This window comes from Andrena cerasifolii, chromosome 9 (assembly GCF_050908995.1).
Source record: "Andrena cerasifolii isolate SP2316 chromosome 9, iyAndCera1_principal, whole genome shotgun sequence".
Classification (NCBI taxonomy): domain Eukaryota; kingdom Metazoa; phylum Arthropoda; class Insecta; order Hymenoptera; family Andrenidae; genus Andrena; species Andrena cerasifolii.
The window spans coordinates 12,020,078-12,045,368 of NC_135126.1; the positions used below are offsets into that span (position 1 = coordinate 12,020,078).

Here is a 25,291-nt window from a genome sequence, read left to right on the forward strand (position 1 = left end):
TGCCTCGATACACGCGCGCACCCACCGATGTTTTATCGCGGCGGAGCGCGGGAATTTTTCACCGGATAAACCTCGGAACGGTTGCTTCGGAGTTTTTTGCAGCGCGTCACTTTTTTGCGGTATTAGACGCGAACGAACGGCGGGAAAAAGCGGAGGACGAATTTCGCGCTGGTTTAAGGGGTGGGGGGGTGCGAGGGTGTTGGACGAATTCTCGTTAAATTGGGCGGCTCGAACCGGGCTCGTGACAGTCTGTTTATTATGATATTACGTATCGCGGCCGGTAGACGCGCGATGATACACATCCGCGGCTGCCAGTTGGCCGCGGAGAAATTGCTGAATCTGTCGGGCGGCACGAGCCACGGCACGCAAAATAGCCTGCGGTCGCGAATCGATTAGATTGTCCGTGCCGCGTTACCAAAGGAATTCTTTGCGGTCCGCGTGGCGGTTAATTGGCAGGTAATCGAATAAACGGTACCAATCCACCCTTGCTGGCTCGGCGGGGAACGCGAATTCCCTCGGTGAAACAGGCTGAAAAGATTGCCCGAGGATCTCTTCGTTGCCACTGGTTCCATACCACGCTGTACGATAGATCGAGCACTGAGGGATCCCGAATCTGCAACGCGTACCGATCAAGGGGAGCAGCGAGTGTCGCGTCACCGCGGCACACATTTTTCGCGACTCGTTTGAAAAGCAATTTGACTTTCCGCTCGCGCGCTTAATACCACCGCGTTATCGACTTCCCAATGCTATCCCCAAACAACGGCCGGAGGATCGATTTGAATTTTGCGTACACACCGATCGATCGCTGGGATCATCGGATCCCTGATCATTCTGTCAGCGGATCGAGGTGCGAGTCGCGTAATCGCGATCCACACGGCGAACGCCAGGTTACACGAACCGTCCGGCTGGATGTGGTGCCGGTATATCGCATGAATTTCGCATGGTCATCACTCTCTTTCGAGCACCCCCGCTGGATCGAGCGTTTGACCTCGCGCGTGCACGCGCGGCCGTCACGTCGCGACATAAAATATTTTGTCGCGTCGCGCAAGGCCACATCCCGCAACCCTCCCTTTCCTACTTCACCCCCTCTCCCTCCCTCCACTGCTCTGCTGTTCTTTTTTTTTTTTTATTTTCCCGTAACAAAAAATCAATAGGCAGCCGCAGGAAATTGAATTTGGACCGCGCGAATCGGCCCGCCGCGCCGCTGTGTATCGCAGCTGCGTGCCGGCCCGAAGGAGAGAAAAAAAAAAGAGGGAGAAACGAGCGGAAAGGAAATGGCGCTGTCGGTCGGATACCGAACCCCATCGAGATTCATTCGATCCCTGGCCCGTCTGAAAATATGTTCGACCCTTTGCACTCGTCCGTGTCTGTTCCCAGTTGTCCGTCTGGATATCTATCTATTCCACTGCCGCGTCCGTCATTCAGGCCGCACACAGCGCCAGTCTTTGTGCGGCGTACGCCCGCTGACATCGAACGTAATGGATGGAGAACGAAGCAGGTAGCTTTGTTTTTAAACTATTGGGTGTCTGGATGTTTTTATGGATAACGATTGCACTCGCCGGGGCTTGGGGCTTGTTTAATGGGTGATTATACCCCGGAAACATGACCCCCAGGCGATCCCGGGGCGTACGAGCTGGCTCGCGAGAGGTTTTCAGCTACTGTTTTATAGAAGTGAATTTGGCTGCAGTGTACGCGGATCAAGGGATCTCGGAGTGGCGTGATGTTAATGCTTGTCGTTTTTCTTGTCCATTATCTCGACTTACCTTCTTCGTCGCTGCCGATCATGGCGTAACGCTCGTATCCCGTGAGATTCCTGACGGCGCCCAGGCCGAAGTCGTCCTTTGTCCACTGAATCGGTCCCTTCTGATCAAGGACCCGGCAAGGAAGCGTCACTCGGCTGCCAATCACCGCGGTCTGATCCATCGGTTCGATCGCGAACCGCTGATAAACTACCTCCGTGGTCGTGATCGGCCTGGCCGTGGAGGCCAGCGGCGATGCGTTCGTCATATTCATGGCGGACGTTGTCCTCGTTCCCAGCGCCAGTAGCAAAGACAGCCAGATCATGGACGATCTCGATCGCGCTGCGCTCCTTCTCCTCGCACTGGAAACAAAAAGCGGAGAGGAAACGGTTAGCGGGAACAGCTGTGGCGGAAGCAATCGTACTGGAGATTTAGTTTCAAACTCGCGCGATATAAAAAGAAGAACATCCCACGTTCTTACACCGATTGATCTTACGCTATCTTATAAACTGATCCCCCTCGAGCATCGGTGCACAATTTGGGATCGCCGTGTACCCTCAAATTGGACAAATCATCGCGTTACAGCGGGGGGGGCGGTTGCGAGGTCGAGCGCGCCGTCAGCGCAAAGTGCCGACCGTAAATTACCGCTCGGAACCGTGTCGATCGGGACCGAAGGTGAGTGGCGAGGTCGACAATCGAATTATACACGTCAAAACGCGAAATGAAGGCGACGCTAATAGCGCGACGGTCGTAACGCACTTAGGACCTCCGTAATAATATTTCTCGCGGTTGTCGTTAAAGGTGGAGGCGTCGGGTTCGTTATTTAACTCTCTTTTTTCTTCGCCAGTTTCGCACAGCCGAAGCTTGTTTAACGACCTTGCAGACGACGGTGTGCTCCTTCTGGCCTGTTTGCCCTCGGTCCCGTCCTTATTTATCTTTATACTCCCATCGGATTCGGAAACGAGAGAGACAGAGAGATGGCGAGAGAGAGAAGGAGAGAGAGACAGAGAGATGACGAGAGAGAGAGAGAGAGAGAGGGGAAGAGAGACAGGGTGGAGGCCGAAGAGAAGTCGTCGCCGTAAATGGAACGATAAAACTATAGCCGGTACTACAGCAATTTATTATTGCGCTCTAGAGCGTACAGCCGGTAGCGCACGTGATGCCACCATTATGAAAGGAGAGAGGGCTGGAAGAGACCCTTTTTTTACGAGGGTAATGCCGTTTTGTCGTTGCAGCGAAATATACAGTGGCTGCTGGCAATTATTACGTCGGGCGCTTTACGAGGACAAAGGGGGCCGATGCTGTTGTCGCGGAACGGCGGGACGGAGCGGAACGGGGGCCGATAAACGATCAAGCAATACTTTAATAAAACTCGATCATCTCGCTCCGCCGTCGCCGTCGCGACAATTACATTCGTAGCCCAGGGCGCCGTGATCGATATTGAAATTCTTCGTCGCAAAGAACCGCCCTCCCGCTCTATCGCTTTTCCGCGTACCCCAACAGACAAGCATCGCGAAGCTCCCCATCCCGTCCGACGTCAACGCTAGGCGAGCTCCGTTCCTTCTCGGCCGGAGCATTTTGCTGCAACGCGAATCTGTCCTCCGCGTTGCAGTTTGCACAGCAATTTCAGCCTCTCTTGACCCCAGGCGCCCGCAGTAAAACGCGTCCGCGTTCGTCGGCCGAGCAGCACAACAGAGTCAGGCGACGAATCAGCCTGCTAATCGTTACATCGACCTCTCAATTAACTTTCATTCGTCTGGCTGACGCTCGGATCGCTCCACGTCGCGCTAGCCTCCACCCTCTTCCGTCTCCTCGCCCAGATTGCAAGTTCGTATGTGTAGCGCGCGGCCGCTGCTCGTCACGGGCTCTCCAACGCGAGAGATTCATTCGCCGAGCGGTGCGCGCCTTAACCTGGCGCTCCGTGTCTGCCGCCCCGCAACTTCCGTGCCATCACCGGCCTCTAGGTGAAGAGCACGCACGCTTCGGGAAGCTCGTCGGCTCGTTACACGTCGCGGCCGTGTTTCTTAAGACCGCGCAAAGTTGGACGCCGCTGCGAGCCAGGCGGTTGGCTCTCGTCGCCGCCTGTTCCCGTCGCTCAACAAAGGGAGGATGTCGTAAGACGCTCGTACGACATCGCGGCAGGCTGCTTCTTACGAGCTCAATAGGATAATAACCCCGTGGCCGCATCGCCACCGGCCCAACTCAACCACGTTTCAATGGCGTACACGGCCGAGTAATGGGCCGTAATAATAATTGCGCTTGTGCCCGCTCGCTGCCGCCTCGCCTTGCCCCGGCCCGCGGCGTCTCCACGGAACTTGGAAATGTGTCCGGGTTACGCGACGCGGCGTTCTATGTGGGCCACGTTTCCTGTCGTCGTTGACAAATGCCTGGATCGGCTGCGGCTTTGCGGCTCGGATCGATCGCGGGGCCACTTTAACGCGTTCACCTGGGCTTCGCGCGTCGGCTACACGTCCCCGTCCATGCGGGAAATGAAAATATCTCGCGGTACCTTTGCACGAGCAATAAAAGGGAGCGCCGTTGCACCTGGCATCGATGCATTCCGGGGCGGAAAGTTCGTGGGAAGAAAAACTGGCCGGGTCGCTGGACTCTGGCGACCGCGCTGACCAATCGCGCTACTCAGTCTGATGAATTCTTTCTCCCTGGGTTTAATATCCGAAGTAGCTAGCGCCTACGGCGGTAAGAAGCGTGGAGCCGCCAAACGCGCGCGTTTCCCCTGGCAGGTTGCAGTTCGGTTGATATTTCGGAGAAGAAGAATCGAGTCACAGAGTCACCGAATCCTGACAACTGTCGCGATCAACTGAGCCACCTAAGCCGGCGAATTCTTCCTCTCCCGAGTTTAATCTTTGATATAGCTACCGCTAGCAAATAGACGTCTACGGAACGGCGTAACGTTTCACGACGGTGTATCTGCTGTTGCCTGGAAACACACCTCCCACGCTGCAATTGTCAAAATTCGCTCGCCGATCGTTGGACCGAAGTTTCTAGGGCACTCTTACTCGTTCAATCACGGGCCTTTCAGGGACATTCCTTTTGTGTCGCGCAGCAGCGATTGATGCCATTAATTCATCCCAATCCATTTCAATCTCGCGATGCGGACATTCCACGAAAATCCCATCCGTTATTTAACATGCCGCTGGAACATTATGATTCGGGAATTAAGCCGGGGGTATTTCGATGGGGGCGCGGTAAATAATCGCCGATGGGTCAAAAATTTCGGAAATTTATTGTTCTTCGCGGCAGTATCTCTATCCCTTGCGCGCGCTTTCCATCGACGTCCCAATCTGCGGCACAATGGCCTCGGAAATCAACGATTTTCAGCCGTTGCTGCTCCTGCGGCGGTTCCGCGTCGGGATACAGCTGCTCGATAGATCGCATCCGAGTTCCAGCATAATCGTGGCAATGTGAAACAAGCGTTCCCAACCGATTGATCGGGAAAATTCCATCTACAGTGGAGCAACGGTGAAGAACAGACAGTTCGTTGCCTTTTAAGCGACGAGCCAGCGTGGAAGGTTAATTAAGGGGTTACGTACCGTCAGGAGGTAGAAAAAGAATCGAATCTTTGGGAATTTATTTCATAACGTACATGCATATTTTTATGCAATGGCTTTTGTATTCAGATGAAGGACACTTTGACAGGTTATTATATTATGTTCTGGTATAAAAGTATTTAGTTATTGCACAATTACAACTGATTTCCCGGAAGCTGTTTTTTGAAATATGTTTTGCGGTGACCAACATTATTCGGAACTGGGTTATTTGAAATAAAAAAACGAAGAAGATTTAGTTAGTACGATAGTTTATCTAGTCTTTAATCGTTCTGTTTTATAAAATATTAATCTAGGATAAAATGGCAGATGTTTAAAGTGAAATGATCGATTTTCGTAGAAAAAACACTCATTTCTCATCCATAAAATAAAAACTATGCATTGGAAAAATAAATGCTTCGATTAAAGACTAGATTTGAATGTCTAGAAGAAACCTACAAAGTTTCAGAAAGATTAGTGAAGCGGTTTTAGAGAAATCGTGGTCACCGGTCTAAAAACAGCTTTCGAGAAATCAGTTGTAATTTTGCAATAACTAAATATTTTTATACCAAAACATAATATAATGACCTGTTAAAGTGTCCCTCATTTGAACAAAAAAATCATTGCATAAAAATATGCATGTACTTTCTGAAATAAATTCCCATAGAATCGATTCTTTTTCTACCTCCTGACGGCAGGTAACCCTTTAAAGCTCGTGAACGGGGGGAAGGATAATGCATGTTGCGACATCGCTGGCGGAGTTTATAGAAAAGTATCCAGCAGAATTAGACACCTATCGAAACGCGATCCATCGACCGATCGCGCGTTGTCGAGCGAGGACAGGGGCCACGCGAGCGTTCATCTCTAGTATCAATTGATTCAATCATACGCCCCCTTGCCTTTTATCGGGGACGCTCGTCGAAAACTCTCGCTGTTTCGAGGCGTGTGTACGCGCGTGCTCGCGCTCGCGTCCACGTTTCCCTGCGGTCCATCCGTCGCGCCGCTGTCCGTAACCGTGTAACCATGCGCCCGTAGATCATCCACCACCGATAAAACGGGGCAACGGTGGCGGAGTGTCGCGATAATTAATTGCCGGGCTGCTCATTCCAACAATTACACCTGAATGCCGCGGCAATTATCGGCGCGGCGCACAGTGGTACATAGGTAATGACATTTTTTGTTCAAATCACTCTACAGGTCGTACTTGTTCAGAAAACTTGACGATTTTTTTTTAAATTCTTCGCAGTTAAATTCTCTATCGATCTGTCAGGTCGAAAATTTGAATTTCGTTGCTGACTTTTTTTTATTTAGCGAATTATACAGCACTTTTCGAAGATCAGTGTCTGGCGGCTTTTTTGGCCGCCTGTTCCGAATTTAAAGTCAGATTTTCGAAATTGAAGGTGGTGAATCCAATATGTTAAAGCAAAATTTCAGAAAATGAGCTTATTCCGAAGAAACATAGCGCGTCTAGATTTTTGGGGACGCTGATTACGAATATGAGGTAATTATTATGAAGATCAAATTTTTTATTTGTACCACAAATCTAATACTGTAGATCAAATTGTAAAATTTAAAACGGCGGATGGACAGATCGATAAAGAATTTAATTGCGAAGAATTTAAAAAAAAAATCGTCAAATTTTCTGAGAAATTACGACCTGTAGAGTGATTTGAAAAAAAAATGCTATTACGTACCACTGTGCGGCGGGACACGCTCCGCGGCCAAGCAAACGCAATCGTTCGACGGGCGGCTGCTTACCGCGCGTCATCGAAATTTTCCGCGGCGACTGTCACGCGTGGGATAAAAAAGCATCGCGTTGCTCGTCGACCTGACGTAATCGAGCGACAGAGCGTCTCAGCTCGTCGGAGAACACCCACTCTCGCGGCGGAAATTACGTAAGGCGAGCGCGCGCGCGCGCGCGCGACAACGTCAACGCGTTTTCCCGTTTGCCCGTTTTCCCGTGGAAAAGCGTGCCATTACGGGGGCGACTGTGTCTGACGGGTTGAAAATCGAACGCGAGCAGCCCATCGGATACCACTCTCCGGGTCCTCGAGCTATCGAGGAGTCGCGTCGAGACACGACGCCTCTGGTCAATTTGTCATCGCGTGACCCAGTATGAAAGATACGAGTCCCCAGAGCAGCGCTGCTTCTGGAAACGTACAGCTTCGAGCGAGGATGCGAGGAGCGTTGGAAACGGTGGCACGGGTCGATCCGACCAGTCCGATTCCACCCACTGTCATTTAAATGTTGTGTAACTGCGATACGCTGTTTCAGATCGCAGGCCCCGCGGCTTCTATTTATGGAGACGCGATTTTGTTTCCGCTGCGGTAGCTGTATTCATTTGGAATATTAGACCCGGGTAGCAGGAACTTACCGTTCCACGCGTGCTTCACAATTCCCCGTTAATAAACACTGCTGCGAGTCGTCGTGTTTCCAAAGACCTGTACAGCTCGATTGGTCGGAGGTTGTTATTTAGCCAGGTTAATGTCGATTGTTCGTCCTCCGCGCTATATGGAGTCCCTCGAAAACTGTTTGTTATATAAATACACGTCTAACACGCCCGGCGTGCGTAGAGAATTTTGCTACAAGCCCGCACAAGTGCAAGTAAAATACGCCCGGTACCATTGGCCCGTAAATGGATGAAAAGTCTGCAGCTGCCGATATGGAGTGTACCCAGTTAGCCGCGGCTGGAAATGCTCTTACGGGATCTAAACGAGAGATCTGCCTGTTTTTAGATAAACGTCAATCACGATAATGGTCCCTTCGAGCGGGAGACAAACACTGGGGAGGGCTTCGATCGCGGCGAACTTGGATGCGTTCACCGCTGTTTTGCCTCGCCCTCGGCTCGCCGGCACCTGATAACTACGAAACCGTAATATCTCTCTCGTGTACGCCTTTCAATTTGAATAATCCGATGAATAAATTTGCCCGGCCGCAATCGCAACGTTCCGTATCTCCTTTCGTCGGTGGCTACGCGTGCCCCGGCGGATTTCGCGGGAGACTCTGGGGCGTGTCGCGTAATTTTTCATTGGTCATGAACGCATGGTGACGGAAGGGCTTGACTTGCAGCCAGAAGTCGAGCCCTTCCGTCGCTGCTGGGTTCAGGTCAACCCGAGAGATACGATACCTAGTGAATCTAGCACAATAGTCACGCATCCTGGACTTTATAGGGCAACGTCATAAACCACCATCCTTGGGTATTAAGTTGCTGAAGTCATGGTTGGTTGTTACTCAGTGGGCCCACAAGGAAATCTTTGTAGAGCAGGGAATTGGCGAGTTAGGCTTAGTCTGCGTTCTGTTTAAAGTTCACGCTGTCACTCTGCTACGTGCACGCCCTTCAGTCACAGCCCGCGTTTCGGCATAGTTGACAATAAACCAATCTACGCTAACTAGACTGTTTTTTCATGAAAGGCGTAATCCCCAGGCGGCTCTGTTACGTCAAGTTATGGCAGAGATAACGCAGCCGCGTCACCGCGCGCTATACCGCGATATCATAATCCGCGTTATTACAACGGGAGAGATTACACCCTGCGGCCGGAACGGCGTTGAAAACGCGAGCTTTATTTCTCGGCCGATTGCCCAGCATTAACGAAGCCATTAGTACTTCCTTGACTTCTCCGCGGGGCTGCTCCATCGTACTACCACGGACTCGTGGCGACCAGCTGACGCGTGAAAAAGCCGCGAAGTAGGTTGAACCACTCGGAATATATCATTTTTATCGAGCAGTCGGCTCCTCCAGCCAATAATCCATAATCGGTTCGACGGATTTCGATTAAATATCTATTAAGTCCGGAGGTTTTCGAGGGGGTCCCAGGAAAACACGGTGGGAACTGGGTCGAACGGGCTCTCCGGTGTTTTCCGCGGCTCGCTGGAGAAGCTTGAGAAGAATTTCCGATCGCGATAGTCGATCGCGGAGTTCGAATTAATTCTGGGTAACGATGTTATTGATGCTAAAGCAAAGCTTCGCGCTCGGCCGCGGAATATCAGACCCAACCGTTTTTGTTTTGTCAGCGGTCCCAAGGCAGCCCGTGTCGCCGGAAAATTGATTTATTATCCCGTAACCGTTTTCCCGGGGCGTGTTTGTCCGTATCAGTATTCATGGCGCAACGAAAACTGTCAGGCCTGGTCCTGGCTAGCCCTGCTGCGATGCTAGACGCGGATGTTGCAACGGGGACGCATTGTGTGCTCACACAACAATCAACACTGGCTGCGTGTGGTCCGGCGATGCTGTCGCTGCATACGGGCCCCATAATGGTAAACTGACGCGTGCGGACCGCGCGAGACAGACCGATACCACGATGGCTTCACGCGACGCAGTATGTATTCGGGACGAAATCTCTCTCTGGAGGGCCAGAGGTCCAGAGAGCCAGAGGGTAGAGGGTAGACCAAAACGAGGGAACGAATTCGTGGAGGCAGGGACCAGCCGCGATCCGGCGTTTCGTTGACGGTCCACCCCCGTCGGCCCCGTTCCCCTACGTCCGTCGATCCTGTTTTAATTAACATCGCGCCCTGTGGTCCACTATTTTCGGTGGCTCCAAGGCCTGCCGCCGCAACTGCGCCGGAAGTGCAGCGATACTTACGCTGCTTCCCCCCGTGTTGTACCATTCCCAGCCAGCGCCAGGGTCGTTGTTTATTTAAGTAGCAAGCGTTGTAGCGTGTGTGACCCAGCATCGGTTTCACCGGCTGCCAACTATTTTTACGGCTGGTCTATAAACAAGTGGAACGAAAGAAAGCCGAAACAGGCTCGTTCGCCCGCGGGCGACACGGGCTTTGTTTCCGTTGCAGTTGATACAGGAACGTTTACGCGTGTCCGGGGAGGCGGGAGGTTGGGATTTCGTTCGATCCACCGTCGCTCTGTAGCGACAAGTTGATGGGAGTGACACCAGGTGCGAGTGTATTGTAAAGACGCTTTGAACGCGGTCTTGTTGACTTCTGAATGCACCGTACGTTTAAGGGTTGATACTGTTCCCGCGGATAATCAATTCCGCTTTGATTCCCGCGCGGATCCCCTTCCCCAGCGATAAATTCAGCGCTCAGCAATAGACGATTTTGCATACAGCGGAGGTGGACTGTTCCACCTCCACCACTGTTCATTCAAGTTCCCTCGATTCATCGAGTATCGATTCAGCGCGAAAACTTCGGTCGCCGCTGCTGAGAATTATCCCGGGACACTCGGCGCTCGTTCCGCCGTAAATAAACCATCTAGGGATCCAAATGAATGGCGGCGTACAGTTGTCCAAGGTATTCGTCAGCACGGAAAGCGCAAAAACGTTAAGCGTCCCCTTGACTTCGCCTCTGGTCCGATTGAATTACGCTGAAGGGACGCGAGTGGAATTAAATGCGGACGCAAGAACGCGGTCCGTATTTTATCCTCGGTGGCGGTTTCGAGCCCCTTTTTCGAAACTGGACGCTTGACAAGACGTTTTGCCAGGCACGGGACAATGCCGCGGTCGGATTCGGTGGTCCATTCCGCGCGCATGTCGAGGGCTTAAGCACGTTACCTGTCCCCTTTTATGCTCGAGAAAACATCCTGCCTACGAGACGCCAGACCCCTCTTCGCTCGGAGCCTTTTCTTAGTGCTATCCGAATCGCGAGAGACATCGCGGGGGGACGGGGATAGCACAGGACACGTATACATAACATCGAAGTTACGCGGCGTGACAGAACGTTAGCCGTCTCACAATGAGAAAACCCCTGGCTGTCTAGCTTGGCGAATCCGAGCAGCTCGAGAAGCGTCGCGTGATTTAGGACCCTGAGACCACGACGAGGGACGTCGACCGCGAAAAGGAATCCTCGTGAATCCTTCACGCGGACCCCGGGCGCTTTCGAAGCGTGCGGAGCGAAACAGAGGGACTGGAGCGAAGAGGTGGTCACCTCCTGCTTCGATAATGGCAGAATTTTTGTTCGATGATCTTTACTGTAGCCTGCAGAAGGAGGGAACTAGTCATCCAGGTAGATCTGACAAGATTCTCCACCCTGAAGACGGTGAAATCGCAATTGGAACGAGGGTGTAACGAACGAGGCCGAGCGCAAGTAGTACAGGTCAACGAATACGAAGAAAGTAGTGAGTATTAGGTACATCTAGTCAGACATCTTCCCGAGACACGTGCTTTTCGAGGAATTGAAGTGAAATTCTGTACTTCTCGCGTTAGAAATCGATTGGTAAACGGTGTTCTGTACCACGAGGAGAAGAGCTGAACTGACAATGAGCCTACCTCACGTCGAGGCGATTTGCGCCCCCAATATTCCAGTGAATGAAACCGCGTAACGCCGTTGTTCGGTCGAGCGGCTGGATCGTATGGATCGAACGAAGGGGCTGAAACGGTTCCGCGCACGATGCCATCCCCCCGGCGCAACGGTTATCAAGGCTGCGCTGATACAGGGTGATATTACAGCTGGAGCCACTCAAGGAGCGCTCGTCGGCTGGCTGAGGGTGGTTTTACAACGGAATTAAATCGTACAACCGGCGGGGAATTCGTTCCGCGAATGAGATTTCATTAGAGACAAGTTGATACAACGAGCCCGCGAAGATCGTCGCGGAGAGGCGGTAAGCGCTGCTAACGCTCTACACCGCGCTAACAGCGTGTCTCCGCGCGCAGTCCGTCTTTACATACGAATAGCCTAGCTACTGCTATACATATGTACCTAACTACGTGGCGGGGTTCGCATCCCCGTAGAGCGTGCATCTGCAATGCAGAAACGAGAGGACCCATGTAAATTCAATATTTGCGCCGAGACGGAATGATCAATCCGATGAGGGAACTGCGTCTCGTACAGTTAAAAGCTCGTGCCGCGGAAGTACGGCGGATATATTTGATAGCGATCGACCGTCTCGTCGCAGACATGTCCTGGCCACTCCGGTTGTTCCGTGGGATTTCAACGTTAGAAACGTCAATTATCGACGGTGACGCGGAGTAGTCGGCTCGTATCGGGACGTAGCTACTCCAGACTCCCAGGGCGTTCGACAGCGCGACGCGACGCCTTGAATTTTTATGAACGCCACGGATAGAGCGCGGGAATTCGTGAAATGCAATCCGGAGCCCCGTTCACCGGCACGATCGATCGGTTAATTTATATTTAAACGCCGTCGGCTACGTCTGGCGCGAACCGTTGACGGGAGAAAAAAGCGAGCGTAGGAGAGCGCGGCTGGCCTGCTAGGTGCGCAGCAACGAAAAGCTCGTCGCTCGAGCTCTCGCCGCTAATCACCGAGCCCGTCTCATTACGAGAATCAAAATATCCGTGACAGAGGCAGACGTATGCGGCAACACGCTCGCCTCCCCCTCCGACGTGTGTACGTGAGCCGGTGTGCTCGTGGAGGGTTCGTCAGCCGACAACCCCTTCTGGGGTTGACCTTTCGCCACGCGGATCGATATCGTGAAACGATATTTCCTCATTACGGTCGCGCTCCCTGCCACCTCGACTCGCGGGTATAAATTTCCTGGCCGAAAAGAGTCGGACACGTTCCACCCCTGGCCGCTGTGCGACCCCCAACTACCCTCCCGGCCAGTTTGGCAAAAAAAAGCAGGGGAGAAAAATGGGAATTGTCTATTACCGGTGCGCCACGTCGCGAGCGGAGAAAATGATTCATGCGAGATTACACTATGCAAAATGTGTCTGCGCCTGTGTGCGCGCGCGTATACCGGGTGTTCCTGGAATTGGGGCGACGGTGTGTCTCTTTTCTGCGGGGAGATAGAGAAAATTGGAGGAGAGGAATAATACACTGTTCGGAGGGTTTTATTTCCCCATCGTCGAACCGGCTGGCAGCGGGACTTTAAGGAGTATTTATCTTCTGATATTTGTATTTTAATACCGCGGCACGTAGATTGACGAGAAGCGTAGTCTTTTGAAAGAAGCATAGCCACGGGAAGATAGAACTCGCCAAACATCGCAATATTCCCATCCGCCAGTTTGTTCCGCCCCGAGTAGAGAAGAATAGTAGCCCGGCCTAGTTCCTGGAATCACCCTGTACACGCGCGTACGAGAAAATAAAAGGAACGGATGCAGGGGCGGCAGGGGAGGGAGCGAGGAAGACGCGTCTTCGCTTTTGTAGCATAGACCGGAGTATCCTGTCTCCAGATAATTACACCGTCTTCCCGTGATTTTAATAAACGCGGGGCTGAATGGAAACGGAGCGGCCGTCGTCTCGCCGCGAGTAATTCTTTTAGCTGGATAAAAATTTAACGCGACGCCACGGCGAGACGGGACAGAAGAGCAAGCGGCGGGCCGTCGGCCCTCTACACAGCCGGAAATATGAAATACTTCTGCGCGGAATAAAATTATCGCCCCAGTCCAGCGTTATTTTGCTCGCTGCTTAAACGGCGCCGTGTCGCTCGTTACAACGCCCGCCTCGCCCATTTGTATTAACCGCGCGCGCGCGCGCGCGCGTACACTCCATTATCGTTGCCGTGGCTTCGTTATTCCATTACAATCCGCGCGCTTCCATTTGCGTCGCAAATTATTTCATCGTTGGGAAGGCTCGTTGGCGAAGAAGGGTTTTCTCGGCTCAGTTCGTGACGCGATCGACGCTGCATATTCCTGCAATTGACGTCTCGACGCCGCGCGGCAGTCCGAGCCACCAAGGCCACAGCAATACGCGGTAATTCGATTAATCTTCGATTAATTACACTTCGGAGGGTTGGAGGGAAAGCCATAGGACGTGTCGTACACTGAGTCGCCCTCCTCTCGCTGATCCACTCACCCGCGCGACACTGCAATATCGTATCTGCGGGCGAGCACAGGTCACGCGACACCTCCTCTTGTGATATAAGCTTCTTACGTCGGATCGTAATGATCGAAAATTGACGGAAACTATCGGAGCAACGACTCTCGATCACGGGGATTCGTCTTCGCGGATCGTTTGGGGATCTTGAGGAGAATTATGTCTGATGGTGACAGTGGAGGCCCGCCGTCTGATTTCTATGCGAGAATCAGATTGTCAAATGTAGAACCCTGAACACTTGGAACAAATTTACCACTTGAATCTGGCAGAGGGAATGCCGTCCAGTGCTGGAGCAGCGTCTCGAATTACTCTTTTTGATTGGACTCGCTCGGTCCTGTTCCCATGAAATTATAATTACATTGAATTAGCAGTAATTGCCACTCAATTACGTGCATAGATACAAATGAATGTTTTGTCAGATTAATCTGGCTGCAGCAGACCAGTCTGATTGTAACCGGAATAATGAGCAAATAAATTCGGCTACCTCTGTTTCCACTTGCACATCCCTCGGCGCACAGTGTACCGAGTATATAAGAAAAACAAATCAAATGTCCTTTAAGATACAGTTATTTACATGTAATTGATATGTTAATCATATTTGTACACAAAAAAAATAATTTTTAACATAAAATAGTTCATTAAAATTTATTTTTGAACATAATTTTGATTAGTTAATCATATCGTGCATACTTTTGTAAAACAAATAAAATATATATATTTTTAAACACATATAAACACAAATTAATAACAAACATATGAAAAAAAATTATAAAAAAAATAAAATTATTTTTTTAAATAATTTGTATTGATAATAAATTTTAAATTATTCATTCTTATTATACATCTTCATCACTATCAGTTGAATCTGAAGGAATTCAAAGCTCAGTGTCTTTTAAAAATACATATTCTAGCACAGATTTGTCTAATTTTTCGTTTTATTAATGTATTTCTTCTTGTGTGAGAGCACTCGGAAGCAGATAAATTTTACACCAAATTAAAGAGCATAAATAGAACTATTTGTACTAAAAAAATGAGAGAAACGATATGTTTCGTTATTTTTTTTTAATTCTCTCCAGAAGTTAGAACATGCGACAAAAATAATAATAATTTGAGCCACTGATATGGGTCCATATCATTAAATGCAATAATTTTTAATTAATAAAACGAAAGAAGGATATATTTTGCTGATTTTCAAATAAGAAAGAAAGAAATGAACTTATAAATACAACAAAAATGCTCTCCTATGTGCAGTCAGTGGCAGCTTGCGTTTGGTTATTCGACTTCGAATGTAATTACTGATCTTAAATCCTTTACTTATGTTACTCACAAGGGAAAATTCAAGAAATTCTGAAACTTTGTGAACATGTAAGGGATTTCCTCCTGGTTACAACGCAATTTTTGTTTGCTGCACAAATTCACTCGAAGGGGGTGAAATTAGCCCCTGAAAATTCGGCTATTTTCCGATTTTGCGTTATAACTCCCGAACTGTAAGAGATAGAAAAAAAGTTTCAAGACAAAAGTTACTTCTTTTAATTAGATCTATCATTTGGTAAAAAAATTATTTCACATTTCACGAGTTATAACACAAAATCGGAAAATAACCGGATTTTCAGGGGTCAATTACACCCGCTTAGAGTGAATTTGGGCAGCAAACAAAGATTCCGTTGTAATCAGGTGGAAATTCCCTAAATATTCACAAAGTTTCAGAATTATTTAATTTTCTTATGTCGGAGGACTGTTTACCACCAATTCCATGAAATGAAATACAGAATTTAAAAACTCAAATTTTTGCTTTTTGAACACGTACCGGGACACTGTGCGGCGCTACGAAAGTCTGCCGCGCGATCGATCGGGCGGGTTCAGCGGTTTTCAAGATTATTTAATGAGTCCGATAACGAACTCGCGCGGGTCCGGGCGAAGTAGGTGAAGGACGAAGGATCGCCAGCGCTGGACTACGCGACCGACCGATTTCACGGGGTAGCGTTGTCGCTGGTTGAGACCGCGGCTGATCAAACAATAATATCGTTAAACCGGCAAGTGCGGAGGGCTGGACCGTGAAAGCACGGTTTGTTTGGCACGGTGATGAATCTCTAGCCGACCATCCGGCGGACGAGCGCCATCTGCGTCAAGTCCATGCCGCCCCGATGAACGGTGGTTAATTTAGACGCCGCGTCCTTCGATACGCCGATTAAAAGTGGGTCTCCTCATTAAAACTTATTAGAGAACCTGGCCCGTCCAGTAATTAATCATAATTGCCCCGCGAGTTGTCGGGATACTTGGAGACGTCGCGCCCCCTTGGTCGAATCGTTAGCGATTATTAAACGTATATTTCCGCCGAGAAGCTCGTTATCCTGAGAAAGAGTCGAGGGCAGTTTGCGGGTGAGTGGGTGGACACGGCAATCGATGTCTCGAAGGATTTACGAGCCAGGCGACGGCTCTTGATTCGATCTTAATTTGCGGGGCCGCCGCCCGATTGTTTTTCCGGCCCGATTGAAAAAGACGGGGGGATAACAGGGAAGCAATGGATGGCGCGCCTAATCCCGCCGCCGCGTAATAGATTAACACATCCCCCTGGAGACGCCGCCGTCGCCGAGCAAAAAGGCGGAAGAACAAAAACCCGGGGCCGCGGTGAAAGGAGCGCTGGATGACGGGAGGCTCGAAGCAGCGCGAGATAAATAGAGCTTTCCATTATCGACGATGGCTGGGCACTTTTATTATCCATGCGGTATTTATTTATGCGAACAATGACGCGGCGCAGGCACGAAGGCAGCGCCAGCGCTCCGCACCGTCCGCGGAACTTTGTTTTCGCCGAGTCTTCGTGGACGTTACACGGGATGGCGGAGGCGCGAGACAAGTCTATCGCGGTAAAAAAGCTCGCGTCAATGAAGCTCGACGAAAGGGAAGAAGGCCGTCCAAAAGGTTGGAGAGAGGGCGGACGCGGGGGGGAAAAGAGAAGGGAACGTTTGGCGGCGTATAACACGATTGCCCTTCTGGCTCTCTCGTCACGGCAGCTCGGATTTAACTTTCAAATAGCCCAGTCATCGCGAGTTTAATTTCACGATTATTTTAGCCGGTGGAAAGAAGTTAAGTAGGTCGAGGGCGCTCTTAATCAGCCCACCTTTTAAAGGAGGTAATACCGCGCACAGTTTTGCTTAGCAGCCACTACTATTAATTTCTTGTTCCTTCCGGCGACCGACGTCGGTGCTCGACGAGGGAAATCCAGGGAGGAACGGCGGGATGGAGAAACGATGGATACGAGGGACACGAGGGGACACGAGGGAGGGGGTAGTGGACGAAGCGGAGAACGAACGAGAAAGAGGGTGGCAGGAGATCGGTATTCTGAATATCCCGACGGAATCTCGCTGGGCCGTGCTGACACTCATAACGCGTCAACGCATCCAGCGCCGTGGCGGCACTTAACTCGATACGGATTCCGGCGTTCATTATTTCGCCAACTTTCGTTAGCATTGCTAATTAGACTGTTCGCGAGCTGCGAGCGAATTCTGGCACAAGTTCTCTCGAAACTACCGCCAGTCCTGGCTGGTAATAAGAACGCTGATTATTATACTGTTTACAATCTCTGGGGGGGGGGCTACAGACTTGGCTAGAATCTGGCTATCGGATTGCGACCGGAAATTTTGTCGCAAATTTCCTAGAAAGGCGCGAGCCCTGCGAGAAATCTAAATTAATTTCGCAGGTGGGTACATGGAACGCTTTCTCCATTGTCATTTGTACACGATTTGGCTGCCACAATTCTACAGTGAGCACGGATGTCTCGAAAGAGACAGTCCGGTTGACGAATGGAGAGCGTCAGTGTTTAAAAAATCCTGCTTACTCCATCGGAATCTCCGCCGTAACGGAAAACAGAATGAAGAAGGTTGCGAGCGATACTGGTTTTTGGGGAGCCGACACGGCGTTGGAAGAGAGTGCCGCCGGAAATGCAAATAAAAATTAAAGCAGATACGCGAGCAGCCCGTCCTGACGTAATCGTCGAGGCTGCGGGAATTAAAAAACCTAATTCGTGGACTTTCGGAAGATTACGCTGCCCGCTGGCCACGGGCTTCTCCCTCGGTATATTTCACATTTCTCTGGCCCTTCCTGCAATCTTCCATCGTTTCGCCTGTCCCTTCGGTTCGTCGCGGGGATAATTAAAAATAAGCCTCCCCGTCCACGCGGAGGGGCAGCGAATACCGCGACAAAAAGGAGCTGCAGGCGACCCCGCCCACGATGGAAAACCGTGGCTCACTGGGTTACCGGAGCGTTCGGGGTGTAAAAGGAAACCACGATAAGTTGTTTCACCGTAACCAGTCGACGTCACCGTCTCGTTGAATATTTAATTGATACCCCCTAGCCGTGTCTTGCCACGGCCGCCTCGGGACGGCTTTCACGTTCGGGGGTGTAATTCGCTTTCGTGAATGGGCCGCGCGGCAAGACGCGAGCCGGATCCGTCGCGTAACATGCAAAAACCGGCGAATACTACACTTGCAAATATTTAACGTATCGCATAACCCCCGGAGACGTTCAAGAGCGTTATGAATAAATCATGAGGGGGGCGGGAGGGAGCGACATCCGGAGTCGAAAGGTTACGAGGTACGTCGAGATCGAAAAAGAGTTCCTCTAACGAACGGGAACAGAAAGAGGGAGGGAGAAAAATAGAGAAAAGGGTGGACGCGGCGACGCGATAAAATGTATTCCGCGGTTTCTTTGTTTCACGACTCTCGAGCCGGAAGATTTTGCATAGCTTCGATTCGTTAACCGAAAAAAAAAGGAGAGAAAGAAATAGAAGACGAAAAAAAAAGCTCTAATTAATCCGGGGAAATAATGGTTCCATTGACTTCGGCAGACACGTTCCTGGCGTAAAAGAACGAAGGGGAGCAAAGAGAAACAGAGCATGAAACCACCGTGCGGCGTTTTAATGAATATTTATCACGCGATTCGCGGCCATGCTTTCGTTCGGGCGAATTATTAATCGGGCTGGCCCTTTACGAGCGACACGGAAACGTTTGTGTCGTCTGTCCTCCCACGCTCTTAATTACGCCGGACAAAATTGGACACGAGGCGTGGAATCGGTGAATCGAGGATTCCACGTGCACGGAAAGCGTACGACGTTTTCCACGAACCAGGCCGCACGAAGGGCGCGCTCGCGCTCGCCTGACTGCACGCCGACCGTTACTACTGCGTCGCTGCGCGACCACCTTTCTATTCTTACACTTGCAGGCTAATTTGGCCGGCGCTACGTATATGCTTCGCATGGAAATTGTTGGGGGAACCAAAGGACGTTTCCGCTTTCCAATGGACAGAGTTTAATTGTCAGCAGGAACGAAAGAAGAGCGGAAAAACATTGAAAAGTCGAGCGCTCTCGTGGCGACGGTAGTAAAATAGGTACGGCAGACCGGGGCTAGTTGATACGTTCTTCAGTTTTCAATGCTTTTCATTTTTGTTCGAATTAATTACTTGATAACAAATATGCTAAAATATACTTTGGTCCGTCCTGTTTAATATATTTTAATTGAAAAGTTGAGAAAATACATACAAAACGAATGAAAAAATGTTGTTTGAACGAAGGTAGAATGTATGAATTTATCCCACTGCGGGGCTAGTTGATACGCTATTCTATTTAAAATTTTTTTCATTTTTTATTTCAATTAATTTCTTAATAACAAATATGCCAAAATATACTTTGGTCCTTCCTCTTTGATATATAGTAAGCGAAAACTTCAGAAAATGCGTAGAAAATGAATGAAAAAATGTTATTTGCACGATCAATTTGGATGTATCAAAACTATTTACTTTCTCTCTGTATAAACGAAAACAATTAAACAACGATTGTTAACGTCAATGTACACACTCGTATGCTGGATCGTAGGAAAGAATTGAACAACAATCTTCGCATATCTCGCTCAAATGGAACTACATATACACGCTGTCGAGATAATTCGTCTGTTCAACTTACCCCCTGCAGCAACTAGCCTCCGGTCTTCCCTACAGTTGATACCTACGTTCTTTCTATATGAGCATAATTATTAAAGTTCCGCGGCGAGTTAACTCGTTTCATCAAATTCTGAGGCATTTTCCAATGGCGAATTAATTAACAGGGTAATTTACCGCGAAGCACCGTTGCAGAAATTAACCTCAACATTCATTTAACTGGATTCACCTGCTGTATTGAACGCAAGCAAAATGATTTTAATAACTGGCTTTCAAGCGAAATGCCATTAAAGCTGCCACATTTTAAGATCCGAGCTTGAATGCTCGAGCGAAAGCCAACTCGGCTGTAATCCCGCTGTCCACAATGCGCTTAATTCGCGAGAATTCCCGATTCGTCGCCGAGCAGAGGGTGGGTTCTGCGATCCTCGGGCGGTGCTCGCGAAACTCGGCTCGACCCGCGACGTGGCGCGGAAAGAACGCGCGGGAACAATTTTATTTCCCGCGGCTGCTCGAAGATTAATGGCCCGGTTTCGCCCCAGGCGTTCGTCTATGATTTCGCGCCGGCGAGGGAAAATTGTTTAATGATTGATAATCTATCCCGTCTACCAAATTAAGCTCCCGCGGCCGGCGGGGTTGCCTGCGTCCGTGTATCGCCCGTATCGACGCGAGAACGGCAAAAAGTAGCGAGAGGGCGAAAAAAGGACAAGCGAAATGAGATTTGCCGTGTAGGCCATAAATCACACAAACGGACCTAACTACTTTATAACCGTCCGGCGGCGCGGGCAATGTTATCGATGAAAGTTCCAAGCGGCGGGCCCGGCCGTTTAAAATAAACCCAACATGCCAGGTTACGCGGCGTCTCCGTTACGTAATCTCGTGAAAAAGGAGACAGGCTCGCATGGAGATCGTATACTTAAGATTACCATTCGAACCAGGAGGCGGGGATCCAATATGTTCCACGGGAACCCCCGTCGCGTGGCTGCTCACACCGGCCAATCGATGGTGGGCCCTCGCCTGCTCGTTTACTGAAATCGTAACGGCGCGTTGTTAATTGCTACGCCTTTTCTCCGGGAGTACTACTTGTCTGGGCGCAGATCACCGTCGCGAGAAGGGTTGGAGTTCGGGTGAAAGAGAGCCGCAGGGATAGAAAGGCTCGCCGAGTGCTGAGCGCGATGTTTAAAAATAAGAATTCGCGGAATAGTTAATGCCTGATGGAAGAGTTGACAGGAGTACAGGGAAAGATCCAAAGGGACAAAGCAAGTAGAGAGTGTTGCCGTATGCAATGCTCAGAAGCCAGCGATCAGAGAGAAGCTGCTCTGTTTGTAAATCAAGCTGTAATTACTATTTAGTATATAATTTTGAAATTCCACCTCGACTACGTCAATTGTCCCAAAGAAGCCGCAAGTTCCCTCATACACGAGAGAGTTGTCCCGCGAGAGGGAACAAAGGAACATGCCGAGCTAAGTGTATTGTCTCTCTGTAGCGGGACGGGGGAAAGTTGGAGGGAAAGAATTTTTAAATATTTCAAAGCGCACGGCCGACCTTTTGGGGGGATCCAAGATACGGAGGCAAACACGAAGAGAACCGTGCGGGAAATTTACGCCGGTATTTCGTCCACTGGTCGCGGGCGCCATTGGCTTTTCCGAGTCATCGCACGTATTTCATGAGACTTCGGCGCGAAATAATTGTTTCCGTCCGAGGCGTGCCGGTATTTTCTAATTTCGGTTACGTATCGGCCAGTCGAAATCAGTCCGCTATATATATATATGTATGTATATATATATATGTGTGCACACGTACGCTTCACGTCGCTTACCAAGAAAGGATACCGTGGCAGGAAATAGTTCTGCGGAGGAGGACTGTACAAACAGGACAAGGGCCTTTGTGTACAGTGCCATAGAAACCGATGGGACGTGAGCTCATCGTGGCTTTCGCGAATAAACCCGGTCTATAAGGATTCTTTTGCGAAATCCTCACTGTCCTCCTTTCCAGGTTTTGTCTTTTAGCATGCCTCCGGGAGCGTGTGTACGTTGCTCTCTAATGCATTTTTATTCCCTTTTCCGATACTTGTGCATCGACGACCTTCACAGAGATATGAAACGCAGGGCCAACTTGCTTCGTTACGACTCGTAACAAACGTGCTTCGCCGAGAATGTTCGTTACCAAACGATAACTATTGACGCGAAGGTAATTCGAAACAGACCAAACCCACCGGCGCTACAGCTTACGCCATCGATCGGGCAACTCTGAATTTTGCGCCGACAGTGAAATACGATCTTACTCGAAGCGGAGCGTAGGGCGCTGCTTGTGCCTAGCGGGCACATTTTCTCTGGGAAAGGCCAAGTACGTCTTGCGTTCGATCCTGCATAATTAGTGCGACAATTCGTGACGATGGGGGGTGGGAGATTCCACCGCGATAACGAGCGGCCCTTCAACTTCTCCACGCGATCCTTCATTTTAATCGTCACCCTATCGAATTACACCACTCGAAAATTTCAATTGGCCCGCCCTGCGGAATTACAGCGGGGGCCGTTCCAAGCTTATCGAGACGAAAAATTCCGGCCGATCCATTAAACTCGCCGCGCGATCGAACAATTTATCTCCCCCGGGCGGAAGTTCCGGCCGGGGACCCGATTAATTCGCCGTATCCGTTCCAAGGCCGCCAAGTCGAACCTCGGCTCGAAAATATTGGCCAAGGATGACCCGGCGACCTCGTCCTGTCGTGGAGTTATAACGCGCGGACCTCTCCTCGAGGATACTGTGTGTCTCGGATGAGTTGGGAGTTTTCCGCACCGCTGGAGGCACCGTGATTTCGTTCGACGATCGTTCACAGGCTTCCCAGAGTCCGTCGGTGACCCGCGCCGGGCTCCTTCTGTGCCCTATGCATTCGGCGCCCGGCATCGATCCCCAGGATCCCCGTTTTCGACTCGAGCGAACCGACTCCACCGTTCGCCCGGCCAGCTTCTACGTGGCTCGCCGACTTTTCGGACCTTCTCCCTCGTAATTCGCGACATACGGGCGCGGGTTTGCTTCGTAAAGTTTAATCTCCGCTTACTATGTCCGGGGTAAATTGCAGTCTTCAAGTATTTTACTACGCTCGCGCGGTGTCCGCAGACGGCCGCTCTGCCTCTCCTCCGGTGGTAGGAATTTAAAACTCCAACTCCTCGAGATTGAATCCACCTCTAATCCTAAGGGTTGAAAATGATCACCACCTGCGCGCTCTCCGTATTTGCAAATTTTCCAACCGCATGGATCAAGGTTTGCCCGAAGTTAACCGTGTACCGTGCGGAGGAGCGACCGCAGCAACGCTTCCGCAGCTTGCGTCTCTGAACCGTGACGGCCGAGCACGTCGAGTGTCTTGCGAACTTGGAGATTATGCAGCGTGCGCCCACGCACGTGCTTATGCGTGTATGCAGACGGCGGGCGAGCGGCGTGGCTTAATTAAGAGACGACGTAACGCGCGCTACACCGCGAATCGGTTGCGAATCCAGGGCTGATCCAGCTGCGAACAGGTTTCTTTGACACGCGGATTAGGAGCCGAGTGGAGGGACGCTTAGACGCCCTGTGCCGCCTGATGATGATCCAGCGCACCCTCGCGGGGGGAGTTTCATTGGTTGCCTAGCATGAATACGAAATTGCGGTGTCCTCGTTACGGAAATGTATCATGCGGGTATATATGCCTGTACAGGGTGTCCCACCTAAGACTGGACAGCGCGATATCTCCTAAAGTATTGGAGATCAAAAATTTTAAAAAATATCTAATTGAATGGTTCGAGAGGGCCAATTTATTAGCTGAGACGATTTTTTTTTTATTATTATTTTGAAAGATACGATGGTCAAGTTCAGTTTTTCAAATGGAACTATTTTTTTTTAACACCTGTGTTGATAGTGCGTTCCAAGACAAACTGAATAAGCTTTAATGTATACACTTTATTTCCACTGGCTTTTAAGATATTGCGCTTGCAAAATTACTGATTTTTACTGGAAGAAAACCCTCTGGAATAGCAAGGACCGGGGTCGGTCTTACTGGCTGCTCTCTTGAAGAGCAATACCTCTCTTCAAGAGAGCAGCCAGTTAAAAAAAATAGTTCCATTTGAAAAACCGAACTTGACCATCGTATCTTTTAAAATAATAATAATAAAAAAAAATCGTCTCGGCTAATAAATTGGCCCTCTCGAACCATTCAATTTCATATTTTTTTAAAAAATTTTATCTCCAATACTTTAGGAGATATCGCGCTGTCCAGTCTTAGGTGGGACACCCTGTATATACCTATGTATAACTGGAAATGTACAAGGTTGCTTCGGACGGTGGAGGAAAGTGGCCGAGGAAGGAGCTCGGTGGAAGGGATAACAAATGCGATTGGATCGATTCGAAAGCGCGTCTCTTCCCGCGGACAATACGAAAAAGGGTCTCCAATTGGTAGTACATTGTCGTGTTAGCGAGGAGACGGCCTATTTTGTCGAGCGAAATGGAAACAGCGTGTTCAGGTATGTATAGCTTCCACGCACGTCCGCAGCGTGGAGGATCGCCCTCCGCCCGGCGACACCCCCTATCGCGCAACACAGAGGCACGAGAAACAAAAGGGTGCACGGTCAGGAAAGGAGCCCCTCCGCCGCAAGATAGTGGCCGCGCTAATTAAATATATATCTCCATAAGCCGGCCGCACGGTTTTATCCGACCAATATTTTTCCCGGCCCCAACGATAATGCCCTCCCCTATTCCCATTTGTTACCGGCCAGGCGAACAATTAACTCGCTGTCCGGGGCGTCGATTAATTTATCACTCTTCGCTTTGGCATTTCAATGCGCCCATTTTTCGCCTTATCCGCGACGAGCAATTACCTTCCTTTGACGGTACACTCCCCCTCCCTCCGCGTGTGTTTCTCCATGGCCCTCTCAACTTCCCTCGCGCGCCATTATGCGCTTTACAGAGTGACTTTGAAGTACCGTGGTTCGCGTGCGCGACCACGGGAGATAGAATATTTTAAACTGCTCGTACGGGGACAGACAATGAAGCTCGGCGACGGACGCGTCAGCTCGATTAAGCGCGCGTCTTTTACAACGATACGAAGCGTTTAGAGCGAGATAGAGCCCGCCACATATTTGGCCTGTCGTCGTCAACAAGAAAACTCGATGCAGCGTCGGTCGGGAAGCGGAAAACAACGGCGTGGCGTAAGATTTCTTGCAGAAAGGCAGGGTGGCGCGTGGGGTAGTTCCGTTTGCGATAGAACTATCGTTGGCTCTGGTTCGTGCGCTATTCCCGGTGCGTTCGCGGCACAGAAAAATATTGACGCACTCCTGACGTCAGAATCTTCTAGGAAGCTGGAGCCACGGATAGCGCACTGGCTGTTGCAATCA

At 50.2% G+C, this 25,291-nt stretch overlaps 1 protein-coding gene across 2 annotated transcripts in view; it reads right to left on the reverse strand.

Moving 5' to 3' along the window:
• Positions 1-25,291, reverse strand: part of LOC143373268 (irregular chiasm C-roughest protein) — a 280,817-nt gene that overhangs the window by 48,208 nt on the left and 207,318 nt on the right. For both annotated transcript variants that reach the window (XM_076820370.1, XM_076820369.1), the window contains one exon: positions 1,764-2,101. In XM_076820370.1, coding sequence (XP_076676485.1) covers positions 1,764-2,064 — 301 coding nt within the window. In that variant the 5' untranslated portion in view covers positions 2,065-2,101. The remainder of the gene's footprint in view (positions 1-1,763; positions 2,102-25,291) is intronic.